Raw genomic sequence first — 22,780 nt, 5'->3', positions numbered from 1 at the left:
GCTTTTCAAAGTTGAAATACCCTCTCACGAGTCAGATTCTGTTTGGCAAGGAGGGGATGTCCTTCAGACAGCTGCCAAAGAGCTCTTTTGTTAGTGCCAACTTCAAACAGCTTGGCTCCAAATGAAATTTCAAGGAATCACAAAGTCCCCATATGGGAACTGTGAAAGCTCTTGGTTTTTAGTTGAGGTTGTTTACATTTCCATGACTGTTTTGAACAAATTTACGAAATTTCTCGATTTCCAAATATCACAATCCCTATTCCTATCTCCATTTTCGTCCAGTAATTCTCTGACTTAATGATGAGGTTATAGAATTAAATGTTTTTGTTCTCTTCATTCATACCTCCATATACTATATAGTGTTTAACATTCTTTAGATATGTATAGGGGAGTGAGGGACATTCTTTGCAGTAAATATTTGAAGCTTAATGCCTGGTGTTGATAATTTGGCTTTTGTGACCCTTTTACTTGTAAGTAGACACTATTTGTCTGTTTACAAGATCTTCCTGAAGTTTCACCTCTTTAAAAGCAGAGTGTTGAAAGTTCTGAGTTCTCACAATGAAATTATATGTTAAAGGCTTAGCTTATATGGCAGATATTACATGTTTTCTGTTTTCCCTCTTAAGAAAACCTATTATATATAAGATCCCTTAGTCAGTGTTTGGGTATGTGATGCATCTTCATTTTCTGTATTCTTTTTTTTTCTTTTTTTAATTAAAAAAATTGAGATGGGGATCTCTCCATGTTTCCCAGGCTGATCTCTCCATGTTTCCCAGGCTGGTCTCTAATTCCTGGGCTCAAAGGATCCGGCGGCTTCGGCCTCCTGAAGTGCTGGGATTATAGGCGTGAGCCACCGCACCGAGCCATCTTCTGATTCTTGAAAGATTTTGGGAGGATATCTGTAAAAAGAACACAATGGATTTAAAAATTCAATTTAATGTACTAAAGTTTATGTAGCTTCTGACTCAGGCTGATGACTGATGAAGTATATTTTTCTAATGTATATAGTTATTCAAAGTATAAATTCATTGTATTTCATTTAAATTTTGTTGTCTTTGTGTTTCAGTATGAAAACCCATGGACAGTCCCAAATATGTTGTCAATGACGAGAATTGGCTTGGCCCCAGTTCTGGGCTATTTGATTATTGAAGAAGATTTTAATATTGCACTAGGAGTTTTTGCGTTAGCTGGGCTAACAGATTTGGTAAGTTGTAAATGCACTCCCATTTTGCTCTCCTTCCAAATTCCCGGGTCTCTACTACTACAGTGAAATAGCACACCCTTAGCCTGCTTTTCCTTGGGAGGGAATCCGCAAGATGAATTTGACATAGTACTTTGTGTGAGGACTGTCTTTAGCATCTGTATGGGACTCTTTTTTTTTTGCATGTGATCTCAGGGAGGAAGTGGAGGTTGTAGGGAAGTATAGGAGGGGATACTTTGTATTCTTGGTTTTTAAGTGTAAAAGAAACACCCTTAGAAATTCCCAAAGAGCTGAGTGCTTGCTTTAGGGGTAGAAATAAAGGAGAGGAGTTCTGAGATGACTTTTCTTTGTATTGTGATAAAGAGAAATACTCTAATCTGCAAAAAGAGTTGGTTTTCCCAGTAGAGAGGGCAACAGTGGCCAGTTGATAGGACCCAGGGAACTGGGATGTGACCAGGGAGCATGTAGAAGTCATAGCTTTGCTCAGGTTTCATGCTAGCAGGAAGCTGCAGGTACCCCACAGATTTATTTTCTGTCTCTGCTCTACACCTCTCTGATGGCCCTGCAGAATACTCTGCCCTGGGCTGATTGAACATCCTTCCTCTTCTACTCCCTCAGCAGATGAACAAAGAGGAGCGCTCCTTGATACCACAATGTCAGTTTTGGTAGAGGAGAGGAGGATTTATTCAGATGATCTCAGATTAGAACTGGAAAATAATTTTATAAAAGAAGGGCTTTTGTGGACTGGCTAGCCATCATCATATATGACATTATTTGTATTTATCAGCAACTTTATTTCATAAAAGTTTTGAAATGCCTTATAAAACTGGCTGGATACAGGGGCTTACACCTGTAATTCCAGTGCTTTGAGAGGCCAGGAGTTTGAGACCAACATGCACAACATAGCAAGACCCCCTCTCTACAAAAAATTTAAAAATTAGCTGGCTGTGGTGGCATGTGCCTTGTAGTCCTAGCTCCTCAGGAGGCTGAGAGAGGAGGATTTCTTGAGCTCAGAAGTTCAAGGCTGCAGTGAGCTATGATCACACCTCTGTACTCCAGCCTGGGTGACAGAGCTTAAGACCTTGTCTCTTAAAAAAAAGAAAAAAAAGAAAAAAAGAAAAACTTCATGCTGTATAAAAACATAGTTGAGGGAAGGGTGGAAAAGATGGAGGAATAACTTTAAAGCAGGGCAAAGTTAGCAGGAGAAATAGATACAGTATATTCTTGTACAAGGTTGGTCTGAGATCTATATGAGCATCCAGATGGGCAGTGCTTTAGTGCCTCTTCAAACTAATGTATGTTTGAGACTTTGTTCAATATTTATTGAGTGAGAATCGAGAGAAACTAGTTTTATGTTAATAAAAGTTGTATGGCATCTTTCTTTGTAACTTCAGCTGTTCTCTTTGAGGTTCATAGAAACAAAATTCCACCTGCCTAGTAGCAGTAGCATCGGTGGGCAACATAGAATTAACTGAAGATTTTGGAGAGCAGACAAAGGAGAGCATTTGCATAGTTACATGGCATTTCCAAACATGCTTCAAATATAGCCTCTCAAATTGGCTTTTACTCTCTTTTACCAGAGTTTAGCTACTGTTAATATTTATCACGACCTCTTCCTATTCTCACCACAATCTCTCTCCTTTTCTGTTGTCCCTGCTTTTTGTTTTTTTGAGATGAATTCTCTCTCTGTCGCCCATGTTGGAGTGCAGTGGTGTGATCTTGGCTCAGTGCAGCCTCTGCCTGTGGGGTCCCAGGAGTTCTCCTGTCTCAGCCTCCTGGGTAACTGGGATTATAGACACGCACCACCACACCTGACTAATTTTTGTGTTTTTAGTAGAGATGGGATATCACCATGTTGACCAGGCTGGTCTCAAACTCCTGACCTCAGATCATCCGCCCACCTCGGTCTCGCAAAGTGCCAGGATTGCAGGCGCCCGACCTGTCCCTTCTATATCAAGACCTCCACTCATTGTTAATATGATCTCCGAGTCCGCCAAAGGCCATTATATGATAACAACTTTTTTTAATATAACAGAGAAGATCTTTTTCAGTTACTGTAGTCACTTCTGTCTGCTACTTTTTTTTTAAGCTGCCAAATGAGATTGCAGTATTCATTGAATGTTAGAGAGGCCCCATTAACATTTTCCTAAATATGTAAGATGATGTTTGTGGAAACCTGAGTTAACGGGTGCCACATTTCACATTTGTTCCATGGAGGTTTTAGTGCCTTTAGATTGGCCACTGGGAGATGGCTGGACTCATCACTTTAAGCCAGGGAATAATGGAGTCTGATTGGGTTGTATGTGGAAAATGGATTATAGACAGGCAAGAGTGGAAGCAGAGTAACTGGTTAAGGGGCTGACCATGATCTACGGCGGCAGTGGTGGGAGCTTCGACTGGGGTTGGAGTTTGGAGCCAGAGAGAGGTATGTGGGTTTAAGATATATTTTAAAGACAGAGGTACCATGTTGGTAGATTAGATATGTGGAGTGAGAGTAGGAAGAATAAAATATGAATACCAGGCTGTTTTTTTTTAAATTCTCTTCTAAAATCGGGTGCCGTCGGGCGTGGTGGCTCACGCCTGTAATCCCAGCACTTTGGGAGGCTGAGGCGGGGGGATCACCTGGGGTCAGGAGTTCGAGACCAGCCTTGCCAACATGGTGAAACCCTGTCTCTACTAAAAATACAAAAATTAGCTGGGCGTGGTGGCACGTGCCTGTAATCCTAGCTACTGGAGAGGCTGAGGCAGGAAAATTGCTTGAACCCAGGAGGCAGAGGCTGCAGTGAACTGAGAACACACCATTGCACTCCAGCCTAGGCGACATAGGGAGACTGTTACAAACAAAACAAAACAAAACGAAAACCAGGTGCATGGAAATGACATTTTCTATGATGGGCAACACTTGGATAGGGCAGAGTTTAGTGGAAAATACTAAGAATTCTGTTGCCTATCCACATAGAGGTATTGACTGGGCAGTTTAGCAGTTTGGAGTTGGAGAAAGTCTTCCTTACAGAGAGAGAAATCTGGGGGCTGTCAGATACAGATGGTTGAATATGTGTAAAATCATCCAGGCTCAGGTAACAGAAATGAAGGGTTAGAGAAATGAGCAACAAGTCGAGTACTGGAGAAGAAGCCAGTCAGGAACCCTGAAGGAATAGCTGGCAAGGAAGGAAGAAAATTAGGCAGTAAGATTTCCTGGAAAGTGGAGAAAGTGCTTCAGTTGCATTGAGGTCAGGTAATCTATCAATGTGGAAATTGTCGGTGACCTTTATGAGCCTCACCTCTGGAGGAGTGGGGACGATTGGAGTGGGTTGATTAACAGGTGTGAGATGGTAATGACATGTTGCTTTGAGGCAGTTTTGCTTTGTAGGGGAATAGAGAAATAGGATCACAGAAGGGTCTTTTAAAAAGATATATGCTGGGGAATTTTATATATATATATATATATATATATTCCTAGATATAAAAATATATATGCTATATACATATGTATATATATGTGTATATATACGTGTGTGTGTGTGTGTGTGTGTGTGTGTGTGTGTATGTATATATATATATATCTCCTTTTTTTTTTTTTTTGGAGGTGGAATTTTTTTTTTTTTTTTTGAGACGGAGTTTCGCTCTTGTTACCCAGGCTGGAATGCAATGGCGTGATCTCGGCTCACCGCAACCTCCGCCTCCTGGGTTCAGGCAATTCTCCTGCCTCAGCCTCCTGAGTAGCTGGGATTACAGGCACGCGCCACCATGCCCAGCTAATTTTTTGTATTAGTAGAGACGGGGTTTCACCATGTTGACCAGGATGGTCTCAATCTCTTGACCTCATGATCCACCCGCCTCAGCCTCCCAAAGTGCTGGGATTACAGGCTTGAGCCACCGCGCCCGGCCTTTTTTTTTTTTTTTTTTGAGATGAGTCTCATTGTGTTGCCCAGGCTGGCCTTGAACTCTTGGCCTTAAACGATCCTCCCACCTCAGCCCTCCAAGTAGCTGGGACTATAGGTATGCCACCATGTCCAGTGAATTTTTGTTGTTAGTTAACTGATTAATTAAATGATCAGGTAGAGAGATTAAATTAAATAAAAGGGAGAGATTGATGGTGCAAAGGGAGATGGGGAAGAGGGAGGCAGGTCCCAGAAGGTGAGAGGGCTTGGGAATGGATCAAGGAAGGCAAAGAGAATGAATGGATGCAGGTAGGTGGGGTACTTGGTGATGGAAATATGAGGATGGGCTGACCCTTTTTCTTTTGTCTTAAGGAAAATATAGACATGGCCATGAACTAGAGGGATGGAGTTAGGTCTGAGGTGAGAGCAGAGACAGTGTGAAAAGAGAGGGTAAATACAGTCAGCAGGTGTGGGATTGCTAGACAGTGAGTGCCCATGGGATATTTGTGTTCACCAGTTTGAAGTGAGACTAGTCTTCGCATTTGTCTGTTTTCCTTAAGCACTGTTCAGCTCTTAGGTGCAGGCCCAGAGTACATGGAGAGTTGTTTTTAAGCAGGGCAGAAGGAGAGTGGAATAAAGGGGAGTTACAGATGTTTGCAAAGGAATGATGTTGATGACCTTGGATTAGAGGAATGGTGAAGACGAGAGGGGGATGATGGCAAAAAAGTGAGAGGTTAAGTTCCCTGAGATGAGAAACCGAACTAAACCTGATCTTCCAAGGTCCCAGCTCCCCAGGGTAGGTACTTTCTGTTAGTAGGCTTAAGAAGAAAATAAATTTTTTCAATTGTGATAGTGATAGCTAGTAACTGCCTTTTTTTGAGGATTTACTAAGTGCTAAGTGCTGAGCAAGTATTAATTACTATATGTGCTGAAGACAACCAACCCTTTGAGGTAGGTAATTTATCTCTGTTTTACAGATGAGGAAATTAAGGCTTAGTCAGGCCAAATAACTTGTCCAAGGTCACACAGCTGGTAAGTGGCAGAGCCAAGACTTGAACAGCTGCTGTTCTGCTACAAAGATCACATTTTTTTTTTTTTTTTTACCCCACGGTCCTGGACTACTGCTGTCTCCTCTAACTCATTGGTGTACTTGAGAGAGGGACAACTTATTCTTTAAAATGAACCGTGGTTAATTACATCTAAATTAATCTTTTTTTCCCTTAGAAATAGTATTAGAGAACTCAAATATTTGTTTAAGCTTGAAGTTAAATGAGTAAAAGCCAGGAAGGGACTTGGATAAACCAGAAAATATCTGCCTTGTTTAATGTGGATAGGCAATATTGGTTTCAGTCCATTTTGTGGCCCCGGAGATCTGTTTGTTTTTTTTTGAGTTGGAGTTTTGCTCTTGTTGCCGAAGCTGGAGTGCATTGGCGTGCTCTCGGTTCACCACAACCTCCATCTCTGGGGTTCAAGCGATTCTCCTGCATCAGCCTCTTGAATAGCTGGGATTATAGGTACACGACACCAGGTCAGGCTGGTCTCGATCTCTTGACCTCCAGTGATGTGCCTGCCTCTGCCTCCCAATGTGCTGGGATTCCAGGCATGAGCCACCACATCCAGCTGAGATCTAGGTTTTTATGGGAAGATTTTTGAATACTTAAATGTTGATTACTAATTACTGTTTTTAAAAGCTCTGATAGATCAAATAGAACCAGCTTGCAGGCTCCATTTGGCCCACTCACAACTAGGTACAACCTGTGCCTTAAAATATGGTTTCTTTTTAATTGTAATACATAATATAAAAATAAGTAATTTAAGTATCAGAATTTTAACTAGGCCAGGTAGACAGGATTGAGTTTTTTACTCAAATGTAGTTAATGCAGATGCAGTCAGAATATGGAATAAACAGTGATAATGAGCAAAATAAGTTGAAAAACAGAAAAATAGTAAATTTTAACAGTTGTATTATATTATTCTAGTCCAGGCTCTGCCATTCATGCTTTCTTTGAGTTTTCTTTGGGTTCTTTATATCTCTAAACACATCACTAAATGTATCTCTAAATGTGTGTCTGGGTTCATCCCACAAAGGGGCCTTGTGAAAATACTGAGAAATAAGTAGGCCTTGAGGGAGAAAAAGAAAAAAACGCATTTATTTTAAGACCAGTTGCTAATTTAAAAGTGAAATGTATACCAGTGAATGAATAACAATGTTTGGGGTAAGAGACAGAAAAGATTTTGTTAACATTTTATGAGAGTATAATTGTTTTTCTGGTGTATCTTAGGCTTCAGGATATCTACTTTGTTCCTGTTATGACATTTATAAAAAAAAAAAAAACTTCTATTTTCAGTTGGATGGATTTATTGCTCGAAACTGGGCCAGTCAAAAATCAGCTTTGGGAAGTGCACTTGATCCACTTGCTGATAAAATACTTATCAGTATCTTATATGTTAGCTTGACCTATGCAGATCTTATTCCAGGTAAGAACGCATCATGCGTACTTTTTAATAGCACAGGGAAGAATGAAATTAGTCAGTTTAGGATTTATCTTGAGAGACAAATAATTTTTGTTCCAAAAATATATTTTTCAACTTTAAACTGTTTCCCTAATTTTAAACTGTTGAACTATTTTATTTGTCAAACTACTTGTGGATTTTAAAATTTATGTCCTTGTTTTACTAGTAAAATCAGTTACTTTCCTAGTAAGATTGCTTAAAATTAAAATTGAGCAAATATTTCACAGTGCCAATTCATGTTAGTCTGGAATTTTTTGGTGCAATATTATGTATTTTTAGTGCCTAGCTTTATGAAAGCAATTTAGTTTTCCTAAGTTTATTATTACCTTTATTAATATAGTTTATTCATAATAAATGAGAACTCTGAAATCCTGAAGATGTCTATAAAATTTCATTGTTACTTAGACCCTATTATGCAATTTTTAAATCATACATATAGTTTGTACATTATATGAATACTTTTTCTAATAAGATTTTATGATCTTTTGCTTTGTATTTTGCATGTGCTTTTCTGATTGTTCATTTTCTACTTCAGCTGTATTTCTCAATCAGTTTTTCTCCCTCAGACCAGGTTAAACTGTTTTTTCCCAAGAGCTAGGAATCATATCTGATCATGCTGGGACTTCCCTTCACTGTCAGTCTTAGAGTTTGCATTTTTGAGGGTTAGAAGAAGAAAAAACAAAAGGAAGAAAGAAAGAAACCCTGTCTGAGAACAAAGAAGCTGCCACGTGGTCCCTCAGTATCATGTTATTATTAACACTTGGTAGAAAGAAGTATAGTGGCGTTTGGTCTAGTGTAGTCTCCTCTAACTAGAAATTATTTTTCTTTTAGTCTTCTAAATTCTCATGCCAAATTAAAAATAAATTGGACTAATGTTTACTTTTATGTGCTTCTTTGAAAGTTAGAATTGAGGTGTGGTATGTGATTGGGGAATGGGTATGTGTTTGTGTGTGTGTGTGTGTGTGTGTGTTGCCTAGGCTAGTCTCAAAATCCTGGGCTCAAGCGACCCTCCCACCTCGGCCTCCCAAAGTGATGGGATTACAGGCTTGAGTCACCATGCTTGGCTCCTCCCATTTTTTCAAAGTTATATTTTATTTTGATATATTGTTTTCCAAAGGCCTTATAGAAAAATATATATTTTCCAGACTCAGTGCAAGGTCATTTCTAAGTTGTCTGTTTTCTTCCCCATTGATTCGTCTGTCTTTGCATCAGTGCCACTCTTCTTATTGCTTTGCTAAAAGTCTCAATATCTGGTAGAGCAAGTCCTTCCACGTTGGACATTCATAGCCCTTTCCATTTGTTTCCATTTGTTACAAATTTTAGAATCAACTTTTCCAAGAATCGGCAATTTTCCAGAGAAAAATCTGTTCGGATTTTGATTGGGATTGGAATGAATTTATGATCTGTTTGGAAGAATTTGCTTCTTTGCAATATTAACTCTTCCAGTCCATAGACATGCTATATCTACTCTATTCACGTCTTTTTTTTAATATCTCTCAAAGTTTTATAGTTCTCTAAAGAAAGATAATAAGCATTTTTTGTTAGACTTATTCCTAAGTATGTGATAGTTCTTGGTGCTTTTACAAATGGTAGCTTTTAATTTTCATTTTCTGGCCGGGCACAGTGACTTATCCCTGTAATCCCAGCACTCTGGGGGGCCGAGGCAGGCACATCACTTGAGATCAGGAGTTCAGGAGTAACCTCTCCAACATGGTGAAACCCTGTCTACTAAAGGTACAAAAATTAGCCATATGTGGTAGCATGTGCCTGTAATCCCAGCTACCCGGGAGGCTGAGGCACAAGAATGTCTTGAACCTGGGAGGCAGAGGTTCCAGTGAGCCTAGATTACACCACTGCACTCCAGCGTGAGTGATGGAGTGAGACTGTTTCTCAAAAAAAAAAAAAAAAAAGAATTTAATTTTCTAATAACTCCATGTTATGAAAAAATCAGTTCTGTTTCTAATGTTGATTGTTGTGTCTAGTGATACTTGCTAACTCGTGTTCTAATACTCATGTTCTGATAATATACATATAAATTATCTTGGATTTTTTTATATGCTCAATTATGTCTTGTATGTAATTAAAGACAGTGTATTTCTTCTTTTCCAGTCCTTATACATTGTGTTTCTTTTACTTGCCTTACTGCACGGGGTAGTGCAGTGTTGAATAGAAGTGGTGTCAATGTCTTATTCCCAATCTCATAGAAAAGCTTTTAGCTTTTCACTGTTAAAGATGATGTTTGCTGTTGGTTTTTGTAAGTATCCTTTTTCAAGTTAAGAAGTTCACTTTTGTTGGGAGTTTTTCTCACAATTGAGTACTAAATTTTTTAATGTTTTTTTGTAGAGATGCGGTTTTGCTATGTTGCCCATGCTGATCTTGAACTCTTGGCCTCCCAAAGTTCTGGGATTATAGGCATAAGCCACCACCCCTGGCCTGGATATTAAATTTTATCAAACTCCTTTTGTGTATTATTATGATCATATAATTTTTCCCTTTAGCTGTTAATGTCTGGTGAATTAAACATATTAAATTAGTTCTAATGTTAACCTGTGATTTCTGGTATAAATCCAACATTCCCGTGATATATTATGAAGAGATTGCTGGATTTGACTTGCTAATATTTTGTGGAAGATTTCACATTTTAATTCATAAGATTGGCTTGGAATTATTTTCTCCATATATTCTTGTTGGGTTTTCATATCAAATTTATAACGAGCCTCATAAATCTTCCATTTTTGGAAGATGTTTGATTATGAATATTTCCACTTAAATGTTTAGTAGAATATTTTAAAGCCATTGAGGGCCTGGAGTTTTCTTTAGGGAAGAGTTTTAAAATAGGTAATTCATTTACTTTGTTACAGGATGATTCAGGTTTAAAGTACATCTTTTTTTTTTAAACCTTCAACCAACTCACTCCATATTACATCTTTTGACCATTTTTTAAGTTGTAATGTTTTTCTAGGAATTTGTCCATTTGATCTACATTATAAAAAATTTAGACGGTATTTATGGTATCCTCATTAACTTTATTTATTTATTTATTTACTACTACTTGTGGAGCAGGGCTACCCCATAGGCAGTGTGCCCAGAATAGCTCTCATTAACTTTTCGATGTTTGTAGAATATGTAGTAATGTCCTTCCTTTCCTCTTGGTTATTTTTTTTGTTCCTTTTTTAAAAAAATCTTTTTTGCCAGAGGTTTGTCACTTTTATGAATCTTTTCAAAGAACCAACTTTGAGTTTTGTCAGGCCTCTCTGATATGTTGTTTACTACTTCATTAAATCTTGCTGTTTTATTTTTTTCTTCTTCTTCAGGTTTTCTTTGCTCTTCTTTTTCTAAATTCTTTTTTTCTTTTTTTTTTGAGTGCAGTGGCATGATCTCAGCTCACTGCAACCTCTGCCTCATGGGTTCAAGTGATTCTCCTGCCTCAGCCTCCCAAGTAGCTGAAATTACAGGCATGTGCCACCATACTCGGCTAGTTTTTTTGTATTTTTAGTAGAGACATGGTTTCATTATGTTGATCAGGCTGGTCTTAAACTCTTGACCTCCCCCTCCTCTGCCTCTCAAAGTACTAGGATTACAGGCATGAACTACCACACCCAGCTCTGAATTCTTTAGATCAATTCTGTCTAGAAATAAAATGGAGATTCATATGTAATTAAAAATTCTTGATAGCTATTTTTAAAAAAGGAAACATGAAAATTATAATAGTATAGTTTATTTAATCCACTATATAAAAAATATTGTCATTTTAACATGTAATCAATAAAAAATGAGTTTTTTTCATATCACACCTTCAAAGTTGTGTGTATTTTGAATGGTGCAGGTATAGGTTTTTCAGCTTTTCTTTTCTAAAGATTGCATATAAGACTGTATATCTTTCTCTAAATATCACTTTCTTTTCTTTCTTTCTTTCTTTTTGAGATGAAGTTTTGCTCTTGTTTTCCAGGCTGGAGTGCAGTGGTGTGATCTCGGCTCACTGCAACCTCTGCCTCTCAGGTTCAAGCAATTCTCCTGCCTTGCCCTTCAGAGTGACTGGGACTACAGGCACATTCCACCATGCCCAGCTAATTTTTGTATTTTTAGTAGAGATGGGGTTTCTCCGTATTGGTCAGGCTGGTCTCGAACTCCTGACCTCAGGTGATCTGCCCTTGGCCTCCCAAAGTGCTGGGATTACAGGCATTAACCACCACCCCTGGCCTAAGTATCACTTTCGTTGCATCTCCTGTGTTGGTTTCAGTGTGTCATTGTGCAGTATAGAATATTTTCCTAGTTCCATTATTATTCTTTCATTGACCTGTTAGGTTAAAAATAAATATATCTTAATTTGTTGCCAATTTGTGGGGAATTTTTTAGTCATCTTTTTGTTATAATTTCAATCATAATAACCTGGTGTTCAGAGAACATTCTTTGTGATGTCACACTTTCAGCCCAGTAGAGTTAGATTTTATAAATAATCCATGAATCCTTCAAATGAATGTGTATTCTGCAGTTCTTGAGTATGATGTTCTTCATATGTCTATTAGATCAAGTTTTTAATCCTGCTATTTAAGTCTTCTGTTTCTTCACTGTTTTTTTTTTTTTTTTTTTTTTTTTTTTTTGCTTTTGGTTTGTTCAGCAGTTAGAGTTTCCTACTGTGTGCCTATTTGTCTCTGTAGTTGTGGTTTTGCTTTGTATATTTTTTGTTGTTGAGCCAAAGTCTTACTCTGTCTACCAGGCTAGAGTGCAGTGTTGCCATCTCAGCTCACTGCAGCCTTTGCCTCCTGGGTCCAAGGAATTCTCTGCCTCAGCATCCCGAGCAACTGGGATTACAGGCACCCGCCATCACGCACAGCTAATTTTTGTATTTTTAGTAGAGACAGGGTTTCACCATCTTGGCCAGGCTGCTCTTGAACTCCTGACCTCGTGATCCACCCACCTCAGCCTCCCAAAGTGCTAGGATTACAGGCATGAGCCACTGCGCCCATCCCTTTTTAATATTTTTTAGATTATATTATTTTTCACTCCACTAGTTTGAAAGTTTTACACTGCATTCAGTTTTCCTCCAATTAAAACATTCATCTTTATCAAGATATGATCTTAATAATTCTGTACTCATTCTGGTCATGGAAGGCACCTTAGGTTACTTGAACTCCCAATTATTTCTCTCAGCTTAGGTTACTGTTGTCATACTTTAATTTTACATATTTCTTAAACTCACAGATATGTTTACACAATTTAAACATTTAAATTTATCTTCATATTTACTACTTTTTGCTAGTCTGTATTATTTGATGTATTTCAAACCTCCTATGTGAGATCATTTTTCTTTTGTCTGAAGTATGTTCTTTTGGAATTCTTTTTAATGTAGGTGTACTGGTAAGTTCTTTTCCTCTGAAAATGTTTTTATTTTGCCTTTATTCTTAAAGAATATTTTTGTTGCCTATAGAATTCCAGGTTGGTATTAATTTTTCTTAGCGTGTTTAAGATATTGCTCAGTTGTCTTCTTCCATTGTTGATAATAAAGAAATCAGCCGTTAATCCATTGCTTTTTTTTTCCAGACAGGGTCTTATTCTGTCTCTCAGGCTGGAGTGCAGTAGTACGATCTCTTCTCCCTGTAGTCTCTTCCTCCTGGGCTCAAGCAATCCCCCTACCTCAGCCTCCTGAGTAGCTTGGACTATAGGGGTTTGCTACGACACCTACCTCATTTTTATGTGTTTTTTAGAGATGCGGTTTTGCCTGTTGCCCAGTCTGGTCTTGAACTTTTGAGCTCAAGCGATCCACCTGCCTTGGCCTCGCAAAGTACTGGGATTACAGGCAAGAGCCACAATACCTGGCCACACTGCCTTTTTTGAAGGCAATTTTGTTTTCTTCTGGCTATTTTTTAAGATTTTCTTTGTCTTTTGTTTTTCTCAGTTTCACAATAATATTTCTTGTTGTAAGTTTATTTTTTATTCTGCTTGGGATTTATTGGACTTTTAAATCTGTGGATTAATATCTTGAAGTCAGTGCTAGAAAATTCTCAGCCACAATCTATTTAAATATTGTTGTGTATTCTTTCTTTTCTCTTCTTTTGGGACTACAGTATACCTATGTTAGACATTCATCCTGTATCCATCACATCTCAGTGGGTTTTTCTGTGTTAGCTCATTTTTCTTTTTGAGCTCTATTTTGGGTGTACTAATGGGTTCACTATTTTTCATTTCATTACTTCTCTGTTTAGCTATGCCTATTTAATCTTAATTTCTATGTATTCTTCAGCTATAGAACTTCTATTTTATTCATTTTTGGGCTTGCTAAGTCATCTTTTACAGTTTTTAGTTCCATGCTGAAGTTTTTAATGTTGACTTTTATCTCCTTGAACATCCTAAGCTTGAAGTTTTCATCAGATTCAAAAATCTCACATCTTTTGGTAGCCTCTTTCATTTGTCTGTGGTTCTGTTTCTGTTGATTCTTACTCATGGTATTTTAATTCTTCGTTATTTTTTACTTTGAAAAATAATTTGGAGCAATATTTGATTCTTAGGCACATGGCATTACTCACCAGGGGAGATTTTCTTTTGTTCTACCAGGCGCCTAGGAATGCTAACCGGCTGGGACCGCATAGACAACCAGGTGATCAGACAATCCTGGGAGTCTTAGTTTACTTTGTACCATCTTTTCTCCAAACCTTGTGGGAATAGTTGTTTAGATCTTAGCTCCAAACTAGGAGGTAGTTTATCAGAGCCCAGCCTCAAAGGCTCTGGACTTTGACTACTGTCACCCCATCATAACTGAGCTTCATGGATTGAGTCTCTTTTTTTTCTTTCAGATTTTATTTTAAAAATCTTTGTCTCTTTTTTTTTCTGAAAGATTCCCCCAATATTACCATTCACCCCTTCTGTTGACTTTTTTTTTGGCTCTCATTTTGAACTTTCAAGAGCTCATGTTCTTTGTGCTCATCAAAAAAAAAAAAAATTCTTATATCCTGGATGAATGTTATTCAGGATATCTATACATACATGTGCTTACCTCCTTTTATTACATTTCATTTTATCACACTTTGCAAAGTTTCATTTTTTACAAATTGAAGGTTTGGCAACCCTGTGTCCACAAGTCTGTCAGCACCATTTTTCTAACCTATGTGCTCATTTTGGCTCTCTGTGTCACATTTTTTTTTTTTCCCTGAGATAGGGTCTCACACTGTCACCCAGGCTGGAATGCAGTGGCCTAATTATGCTTCACTGCAGCCTTGACCTCTTGTCCTCAAGGGACCCTCTTGCCTTAGCTTCTTGAGTAGCTGAGATTTACAGATGTGTGCAACCACACACCTAGCTAATTTTTAAATTTTTTATAGAGATGGGGTTTCCCTATGTTGCCCAAGGTGATCTCGCAACTCCTGGGCTTAAGTGATCTTCCCACTTCAGCCTTTCAAAGTACTGGGATTACAGGTGTGAACCATAGCACCTGGTCTCTGTGCCATGTTATAATAATCCTGCCAATATTCCAGACGTTGTCATTATTAAATCTGTTATGGTGATCAGTGATCTATCATGTTACTGTCTAATTGCTTTGGGATGCAGTGAACCCATCAAAGTCATCCATGAGGGTTGGAATCAACTTCTTCCAAAATCCTGTTAATCAAGAGTGAACTTAATTGATTAATGTTGTATATGTTCTGACTGCTCCACCAGTCTGTGGGTCCCCTGTCTCTCCCTTTCCTTAGGCCTCCCTATCCCCTGAGACACAATAATATTGAAATTAGACCAATTAATAACCCTACAGTGTGAAAGGAAGAAGAGACATGTCGCTCACTTTAAATCAAAAGCTAGAAATTATTAAGCTTAATGAGGAAGGAATTTGAAAAGCTGAGATAGGCTGAAATCTAGGCCTGTTGTGCCAAATTGCTAGCCAAGTTGTGAATGCATAGGAAAAGTTCTTGAAGGAAATTAAAGTTGTTACTCCAGTGAACACACAAATGTTAAGAAAGCAAAACAGCCTTATTGCTTATAGGAAGAAAGTTTGAATGAATAGAAGATCAGGTCAGCCAAAACATGCCCTTAAGCCAAAGCCTATTCTATAAATAGATCAAGGCCCTAACTCTCTTCAATTCTGTGAAGGCACAAAGAAGTGAGTAAGTTGCAGAAGAAAAATTGGAAGCTAGCTAACTTGGTTTCTGCACTTTAGGGGGAAAAAGCCATCTCCATAACATGGAAGTGCAAGGTGAAGCAGCAAGCACTAGTGGGGAAGTTGCAGCAAGTTATCCAGAGAATCTAGGTAATGATGAGGGTGGCTACACTAAACAACAGATTTTCAGTGGAGACAAAACACCCTTTTATTGGAAGAAGATGCCATCTAGAGCTTACATAGCTAGGGAGAAGTCAGTGCCTGGGCTTCAATGGACAGGCTGATTCTCTTGTTAGAGACCAGTGAAGCCAGTGAGTTTAAGTTAAAGCCAGTGCTCATTTACCATTCTGAAAATTGTAGGGCCCTTAAGCATTATGCTAAATCTGCTCTGCCTGTGCTCTAGAAATGGAATAGCAAAGCATGAATGACAGCACATCCATTTACAGCATGATTTACTGAGTATTTTAAGCCTACAGTTGATACCTGCTCAGAAAAAATGGTTTCTTTAAAAATGTTACTGTTGGCTGGGCGCGGTGGCTCAAACCTGTAATCCCAGCACTTTGGGAGGCCGAGGCGGGTGGATCACGAGGTCGAGAGATCGAGACCATCCTGGTCAACATGGTGAAACCCCGTCTCTACTAATACAAAAAATTAGCTGGACATGGTGGCGCGTGCCTGTAATCCCAGCTACTCAGGAGGCTGAGGCAGGAAAATTGCCTGAACCCAGGAGGCAGAGGTTGCAGTGAGCCGAGATCGCGCCATTGCACTCCAGCCTGGGTAACAAGAGCGAAACTCCGTCTCAAAAAAAAAAAATGTTACTGTTGAGCTGGGCATGGTATGTCAAGCCTGTAATCCCAGCACTTTGGGAAGCCGAGGGGGGCAGATCACCTGAGGTCGGGAGTTCAAGACCAGCCTGACCAACATGGAGAAACTGCTGTCTCTACTAAAAATACAAAATTAGCCGGGTGGGGTGGTGCATGCCTATATCCCAGCTACTCAGGAGGTTGAAGCAGGAGAATTGTTTGAACCTGGGAGGTTGTGGTGAGCCGAGATCGCATTATTGCACTCCAGTCTGGGTGACAACAGCAAAACTCCGTCTCAAAATTAAAAAAAAAAAAAAATGTTACTGCTCATTGACAACAAACTTGGTCTCCTAAGAGCTCTGAGGGAGATATACAAGAAAACTAATGTTGTTTTCATACCTACTAATGCATCCATTCTGCAGTCCTTGTTATTTTGACTTTCAAGTCTTATTATTTAAGAAATACATTCCCTAAGGCTATAGGTGCCATAGATAGTGATCCTCTGATGGATCTGGGCTAGAAAGGATTCACCATTCTAGATGCCATTAAGAATATTGGTGATTCATGGGAGAAAGTCAAAATACCACAATTAACAGGATTTTTGGGAGAAGTTGATTCCAGCCCACATGGATGACTTAGGGGTTCAAGACCAGTGGAGGAAGTCACTGCAGACATGGTGAAAATAGCAAGATAGCTAGAATTAGAAGTGCAGCCTGAGGATGTGAGTTAATTGCTACAATCTCACAATAAAACTACCTGAGTTGCTTCTTAAACAAAAGAGGTTTCTAGAGATGAAATATACTCCTGGTGGAGATGCCATGAACACTGTTGAAATGACAACAGAGGATTTAAAATGCTAAACAGACTTAGTGGATGAGGCAGCCACAGGGCTTGAGAGGATTGACTTCAATTTTGAAGGAATTGTAGCATGAAAGCAGCCATAGAAAAGATATAGATTAGTGATTGTGAATATGTTTTGAAGGAAGTTAAATAGCATTGCATGGTACAGAGAAATCTTTTATGAAAGGCAGTGTTAATTGATGTGGCAAACTTCATTGTTGTCTTATTCTAAGAAATTGCCACAGCCACCCCAGCCTTCAGCAACCACCCTGATCAGTCAGCAGCTATCAGCATTGAGGTAACACCCTCTACTAGCAAAAAGATTTGTTAAAGGTTCAGATGATCATTAGCACGTTTTAGCAATAGAGTATGTTTAAATTAAGAGGGGGTGTGTGCGTGCATGTGTGTGTGTGTGTGTGTGTGTGTGTGTGTATTTAGACAGTGCTATTACTGTACACAATAGATTACAATATAGTGTAGATACAACTTTTATATATACTGGGAAACTGAAAAATTTGTGTGACTCACTTTACTGCAGTATTAGCTTTTTTGCAGTGGTCTAGAACAGAGCCTTCAATATCTCTGAGGTATACCTGTATTTATTTTTTTAAAAAAGCCTCTGCATTGTGTCTCTTTCCTTCAGATTCTATTTTTTGTTTGTTTTGACTTCTCTTTTATGATGGAGACTTTGTTGAAATGCATGGTGATCCTTGGCTGCTAACTTATATTTGAATGAGGCATGAAAAGTTCATTTTGAGAGCTCCCTAAGCACTGGTGTAAAGGGCCTGAATTCTCAGTATCTTTAAGCCTGTTGTGTAGATCCTAGCTCTCCATCTGCTGCTTAGGGATTATAGAGGCCTTCCCACTAAGGTTTTGGGAACTAAGCTGTGGGAGAAGCCTGGGTTCTCAGTGTTCATTATGTAGAGCTCTGCTTGATCCCTACTGCACCCCAGTGCCCCTAGGTTCAGAGAGTAACATGTGGACTGGGGGATGGTAACTTTTCCTGCAAAGGGCCAGATAGTAGTAAATATTTCTTGCTTTGTGAGTGATGTGATCTCTATCACAACCACTCAGCTTTGCTATTGTAGCATGAAAGTAGCCATAGAAAATATATAGGTTAGTGAATGTGAATGTATTCCAATACAATTTTACTTATGGACACTGGAAATTGAATTTTTCTTTTTTTTTTGAGACAGAGTCACGCTCTGTTGCCTATGCTTGTATGCAATGGTGCAATCTTGGCTCACTGCAACCTCCGCCTCTGGGGTTCAAGTGATTCTCCTGCCTCAGCCTTCCAAGTAGCTGGGATTACAGGCATGCACCACCATGCCCGGCTAATTTTTTGTATTTTTAGTAGAGATGCAGTTTTGCCATGTTGCCTGGCTGGTCTTGAACTCCTGAGCTCAGGTGATCCACCCGCCTCAGCTTCCCGAAGTGCTGGGATTACAGGTATGAGCCACTGCACCCAGCCTGGAAATTGAATTTCGTAGAATTTTCATGTGTCTTGAAATACTGTTCTTCTGACTTTTTTACCCTCAACTATTACAAAATGTAAAAATCACTCTTAGCCACAGGGAGCCACAACCCGGTGTAGAAACCTAGCAGAAAGGTATTAGGGAATGCTGGACTTCCTGAGTTTCTCTGCTGGAGTTGCTTCTCGTGGGAATTCCTTTCTGAAGGACTTAGGTTTCGGCTCTCACCACCCTATTACTAATAAACTTAGTTAAAACTTTGAATCTGTCTCTTCTTATTCTCTTTGTGTTTTTATATCCTTTTATTTCTTTACTGTCATTTTAGGAGAGTTTTGGAAAGTACAGTGTTGCATGTATGCAGTCTTGCATGTTCCTACTTTTATGCTGGATTTTCTAAAAGTCACATCTACCTTCATTTTAATAGCTTTGTTTCTCTAAGAGTAAGAAATGTCTTCTGCAGGATTAGAGATCAAAAAATTTTTTTGCTTTCTTCCTTACCTAAAATAGTAAATCACTCTGCTTTTCTTCATCTTTTTATGGGATGAGGAGAAGGATGAAAACAAATTCTTTGGCTTACTATGTTGATTAGAGAGTGGAAGGCAAATCCAGGTTAATTTCTACTTAGATTTATTTGCATTGAACATAGATCTATGTGTATTTGTTCTGCCACATTTTTTTGTATTATTGTGTTATTTCTGGTTTACCGTATCATAAATTCTTACTTCTTGTTTAAATCAATTTCTAGAATATTCTGTTAAATTTATTGTTTTCAGTGTAATAACCTGTGGTGTTGATGTCAACCATTTTTAATATGTAAAATATTTTATGAAATGTTTCTCTTTAATACTAATAAAACTTGTCCATGATGTCTGGCTTTGTGGGCTATGTGATCTCTGTCACAGCTACTCAGCACTGCTGTTGTAGTGTGAAAGCAGCCACAGAAAATATATAAATTAGTGAGTATGAATGTGTTCTAATAAATTTTTACTTACAGACACTGGAAATATTGCAAATATTATCTATGTTTCAGACAGAGTTAGCAAGTAGGGAGAAAAACCTGGAGAAATCCTTGACCCATTTTACACTGTCCTACCCATCACTGTCTTACTCTAGTAGGCAAAATGAAAACTGCTTTAACTCTAGAAGAGAAGAGGAGGCCAAGAGAGAAAACTAGGATATTGGATAAATTTTTTTAACCATAGTAGGAGCCAGTGTCTTTCAGTTGGCTGAAGCCTTCAAGACCACCTGGTGCAGAAATGTTCTAGCATTGCTCTACATAGGAGTCACCCAGAGGAGAGCTTTCATCTGGGCTTTTATTGAGCTCGCTCAGGGTGATTTTTAGATGGGCAGTCAGTTTAGGGAACGCTTGATTTTTTTTTTTTTTTTTTTTTAGTAGCTCTTTCCCCTACCAGACTGTTACAGATGGTAAACTGAGTCCAGAGATGCTAATTGTTAGGTCACACTGTTGGTTTGGAACCTAATACACTGTCTCAAGCACAGTCTGAATTCCATAGGCTACATTCCTGGTTAAATGCAGTCTTGGATGTTGTTCTTCCATGTATACTATACATAGATTTTAATTTGCATGGGCGCGATCTCAGCTTAACACAACCTCTACCTCCTGGGTTCAAGTGATTCTCCTGCCTCAGCCTCCTGAGTAGCTGGTATTACAAGCATGCGCCACCACACCTGGCTAGTTTTGTATTTTTAATAGAGACGGGGGGTTCTCCATGTTGATCAGGCTGGTCTCGAACTCCTGACCTCAGGTAATCCTTCTGCCTCGGCCTCCCAGAGTGCTGGGATTACAGGCATGAGCCACCATGTGGGTTTGCTGCATTTAAAAAATATGATTGTTGTTAGATTTGCCAGCTAATGATTGCTACAGAAAAGTTTCTTTTACAGGTACAAAAATGTTCCTAAAAATTATGCCTTGCCGTTTTCATGGTTGGCTCATACAGCCATATCTTGTTTGCTCCAAATGCCATGACTTCAGCAGATAAGCATTTTTTCCTTGGAATAATATTATCTATCAAGGACTAGGCCAAAGATCAGCACTTTCATCATAGCTATGACCAGCAGAGATTTAAATTTTAAATCTGTGAATAATTAGAGATTTTCTTCAAATTGCAGAGCCAGTTGAACGTCAGAATTGGAGAGGACCATAAGTACAGCCTCCAATAATTCACAAAAGATTTGTTTGAAAGTACTATGGAAGGGATGTTCGTGATCCTTTTTAATTTTTATCTTTATTTATTTGAAACAGTTTGAACAGTGTTTGAACTGAGTATTTGAACTCAGGGTTTTTTTTCCCCCCTTTTTAAAAATAATAAATGTTTTTCCTATAAAAGATATGTTCATAGTTAAAAACTTTCTACGGTGCAGAAGTAAATAAAATGAAGTGAGTTCTCTACTGTCTCATTCCCATTCTGTATGAGAATAGGGGTTCCTTGGGTATTTATTTTAAAATATCCTTCTATTGGCTATGGCTCTGGGACCATATTATAAAATCTGAGGAATAATGACAAAACTGCTGACAAATTGAATTCATTGAATGGGCAAGGAGCAAAATCACAATTCCTGGGAAGGAACTGGCTGGATGAATATGAAATATTTCTGGCTGGGCATGGTGGCTCATGGGCATGTAATCCCAGCACTTTGGGAGGCTGAGGCAGGCAGATCGCTTGATCTCAGAAGTTTTAGACCAGCCGGAGAAACATGGTGAAATCCCTTCTCTACAAAAAATACAAGTTAGGCATGGTGGTGTGCACCTGTGTTCTCAGCTACTTGGGAGGGTGAGGTGGGAGGATTGCATTGAGCCCAGGAGGTCAAGGCTGCAGTGAGCTGTTATCGTGCCACTGCACTCCAGCCTGGACAACAAAGCAAGGCCCTGTCTCAAAAAAAAAAAAATTCTGTTTCTCTACTAATTACACATAACAGCACATTTTACTCTTCAGAGAATATGCAGAACAAGCAATCAAAGGTCCTGAGATTCCGGAAGAGTTTGAGGCCTCCCACATCCTTCTCCACTTCTTCATCATCTCTTTCTGTGTAATTCTGAGTATGGTGATCTTTTTTCAGATGTACAGAGCTGAGAAGTAACAAAGGAGGAGATAGCGCTAATTAGAGCTGATGCTGATAACTGCAGACTAGTAGCTTAAAAACATGCAAGAAAAAAACAAAACAAAAACAGATGAGAGGATCAGCATACTGAAAGAGAGATACAGACTTCAAAGCCATAGTCTGTACTTCACTTTGTTTTGAGGGTGGGTTAAAGAATATAAAAATCAGTGGTTTGCTATAGGGGACCCTAAACCACTGATGGGTGTTCATTATAAAATTTCTATTTGCGGCCGGGCACGGTGGCTCATGCCTATAATCCCAGCACTTTGGGAGGCCGAGGTGGGCGGATCACCTGAGGTTGGGAGTGCGAGACCAGCCTGGCCAACATGGTGAAACCCTGTCTCTACTAAAAAATACAAAAATTAGCTGGGTGTGGTGGCAGGTGCCTGTAGTCCCAGCTACTTGGGAGGCTGAGGCAGGAGAATCGCTTGAACCCGGGAGACAGAGGTTTCAGTGAGCCCAGATTGTGCCATTGCACTCCAGCCTGGGCAACTAGAGCGAAGCTCCGTCTCAAAAAAAAAAATTCTATTTGTGGAAAACAGCAGTTTGTGGTAAGACTGAATGAGATGTTATTGTATTCATAATGTATATTAGTAATTTTCAGAATCCCAATTAAAATTATTTTATGTTTGATTTTCAGTTCCACTTACTTATATGATCATTTCAAGAGATGTAATGTTGATTGCTGCTGTTTTTTATGTCAGATACCGAACTCTTCCAACACCAGTGAGTTTGTTTTCAAAAAGTATTCTTTTAGCATTACTTACAATTTAAGGAAAAAAAATATATTTTTTAAATCAACGTCTTCAATTGATGGCACATGAAACCAGACCAGCCAGCCCTTATCCCTAGAAGCAGATTCT

At 38.8% G+C, this 22,780-nt stretch overlaps 1 protein-coding gene across 2 annotated transcripts in view; it reads left to right on the top strand.

Moving 5' to 3' along the window:
- CRLS1 (cardiolipin synthase 1) overlaps positions 1 to 22,780 on the top strand; it is a 32,552-nt gene that overhangs the window by 2,123 nt on the left and 7,649 nt on the right. For both annotated transcript variants that reach the window (XM_012455417.3, XM_021665747.2), the window contains exons 2-4: positions 1,067 to 1,204; positions 7,431 to 7,560; positions 22,558 to 22,643. In XM_012455417.3, the coding sequence (XP_012310840.1) occupies positions 1,067 to 1,204; positions 7,431 to 7,560; positions 22,558 to 22,643 (354 nt within the window). The remainder of the gene's footprint in view (positions 1 to 1,066; positions 1,205 to 7,430; positions 7,561 to 22,557; positions 22,644 to 22,780) is intronic.

This window comes from Aotus nancymaae, unplaced genomic scaffold (genome assembly GCF_030222135.1).
Source record: "Aotus nancymaae isolate 86718 unplaced genomic scaffold, 86718_ANA_hifiasm-v0.15.2.pri h1tg000029l, whole genome shotgun sequence".
Taxonomy (NCBI): Eukaryota; Metazoa; Chordata; class Mammalia; order Primates; family Aotidae; genus Aotus; species Aotus nancymaae.
The sequence above is the reverse complement of the archived record's forward strand: the minus strand, read 5'-3'. Positions and strand labels throughout refer to the sequence as shown.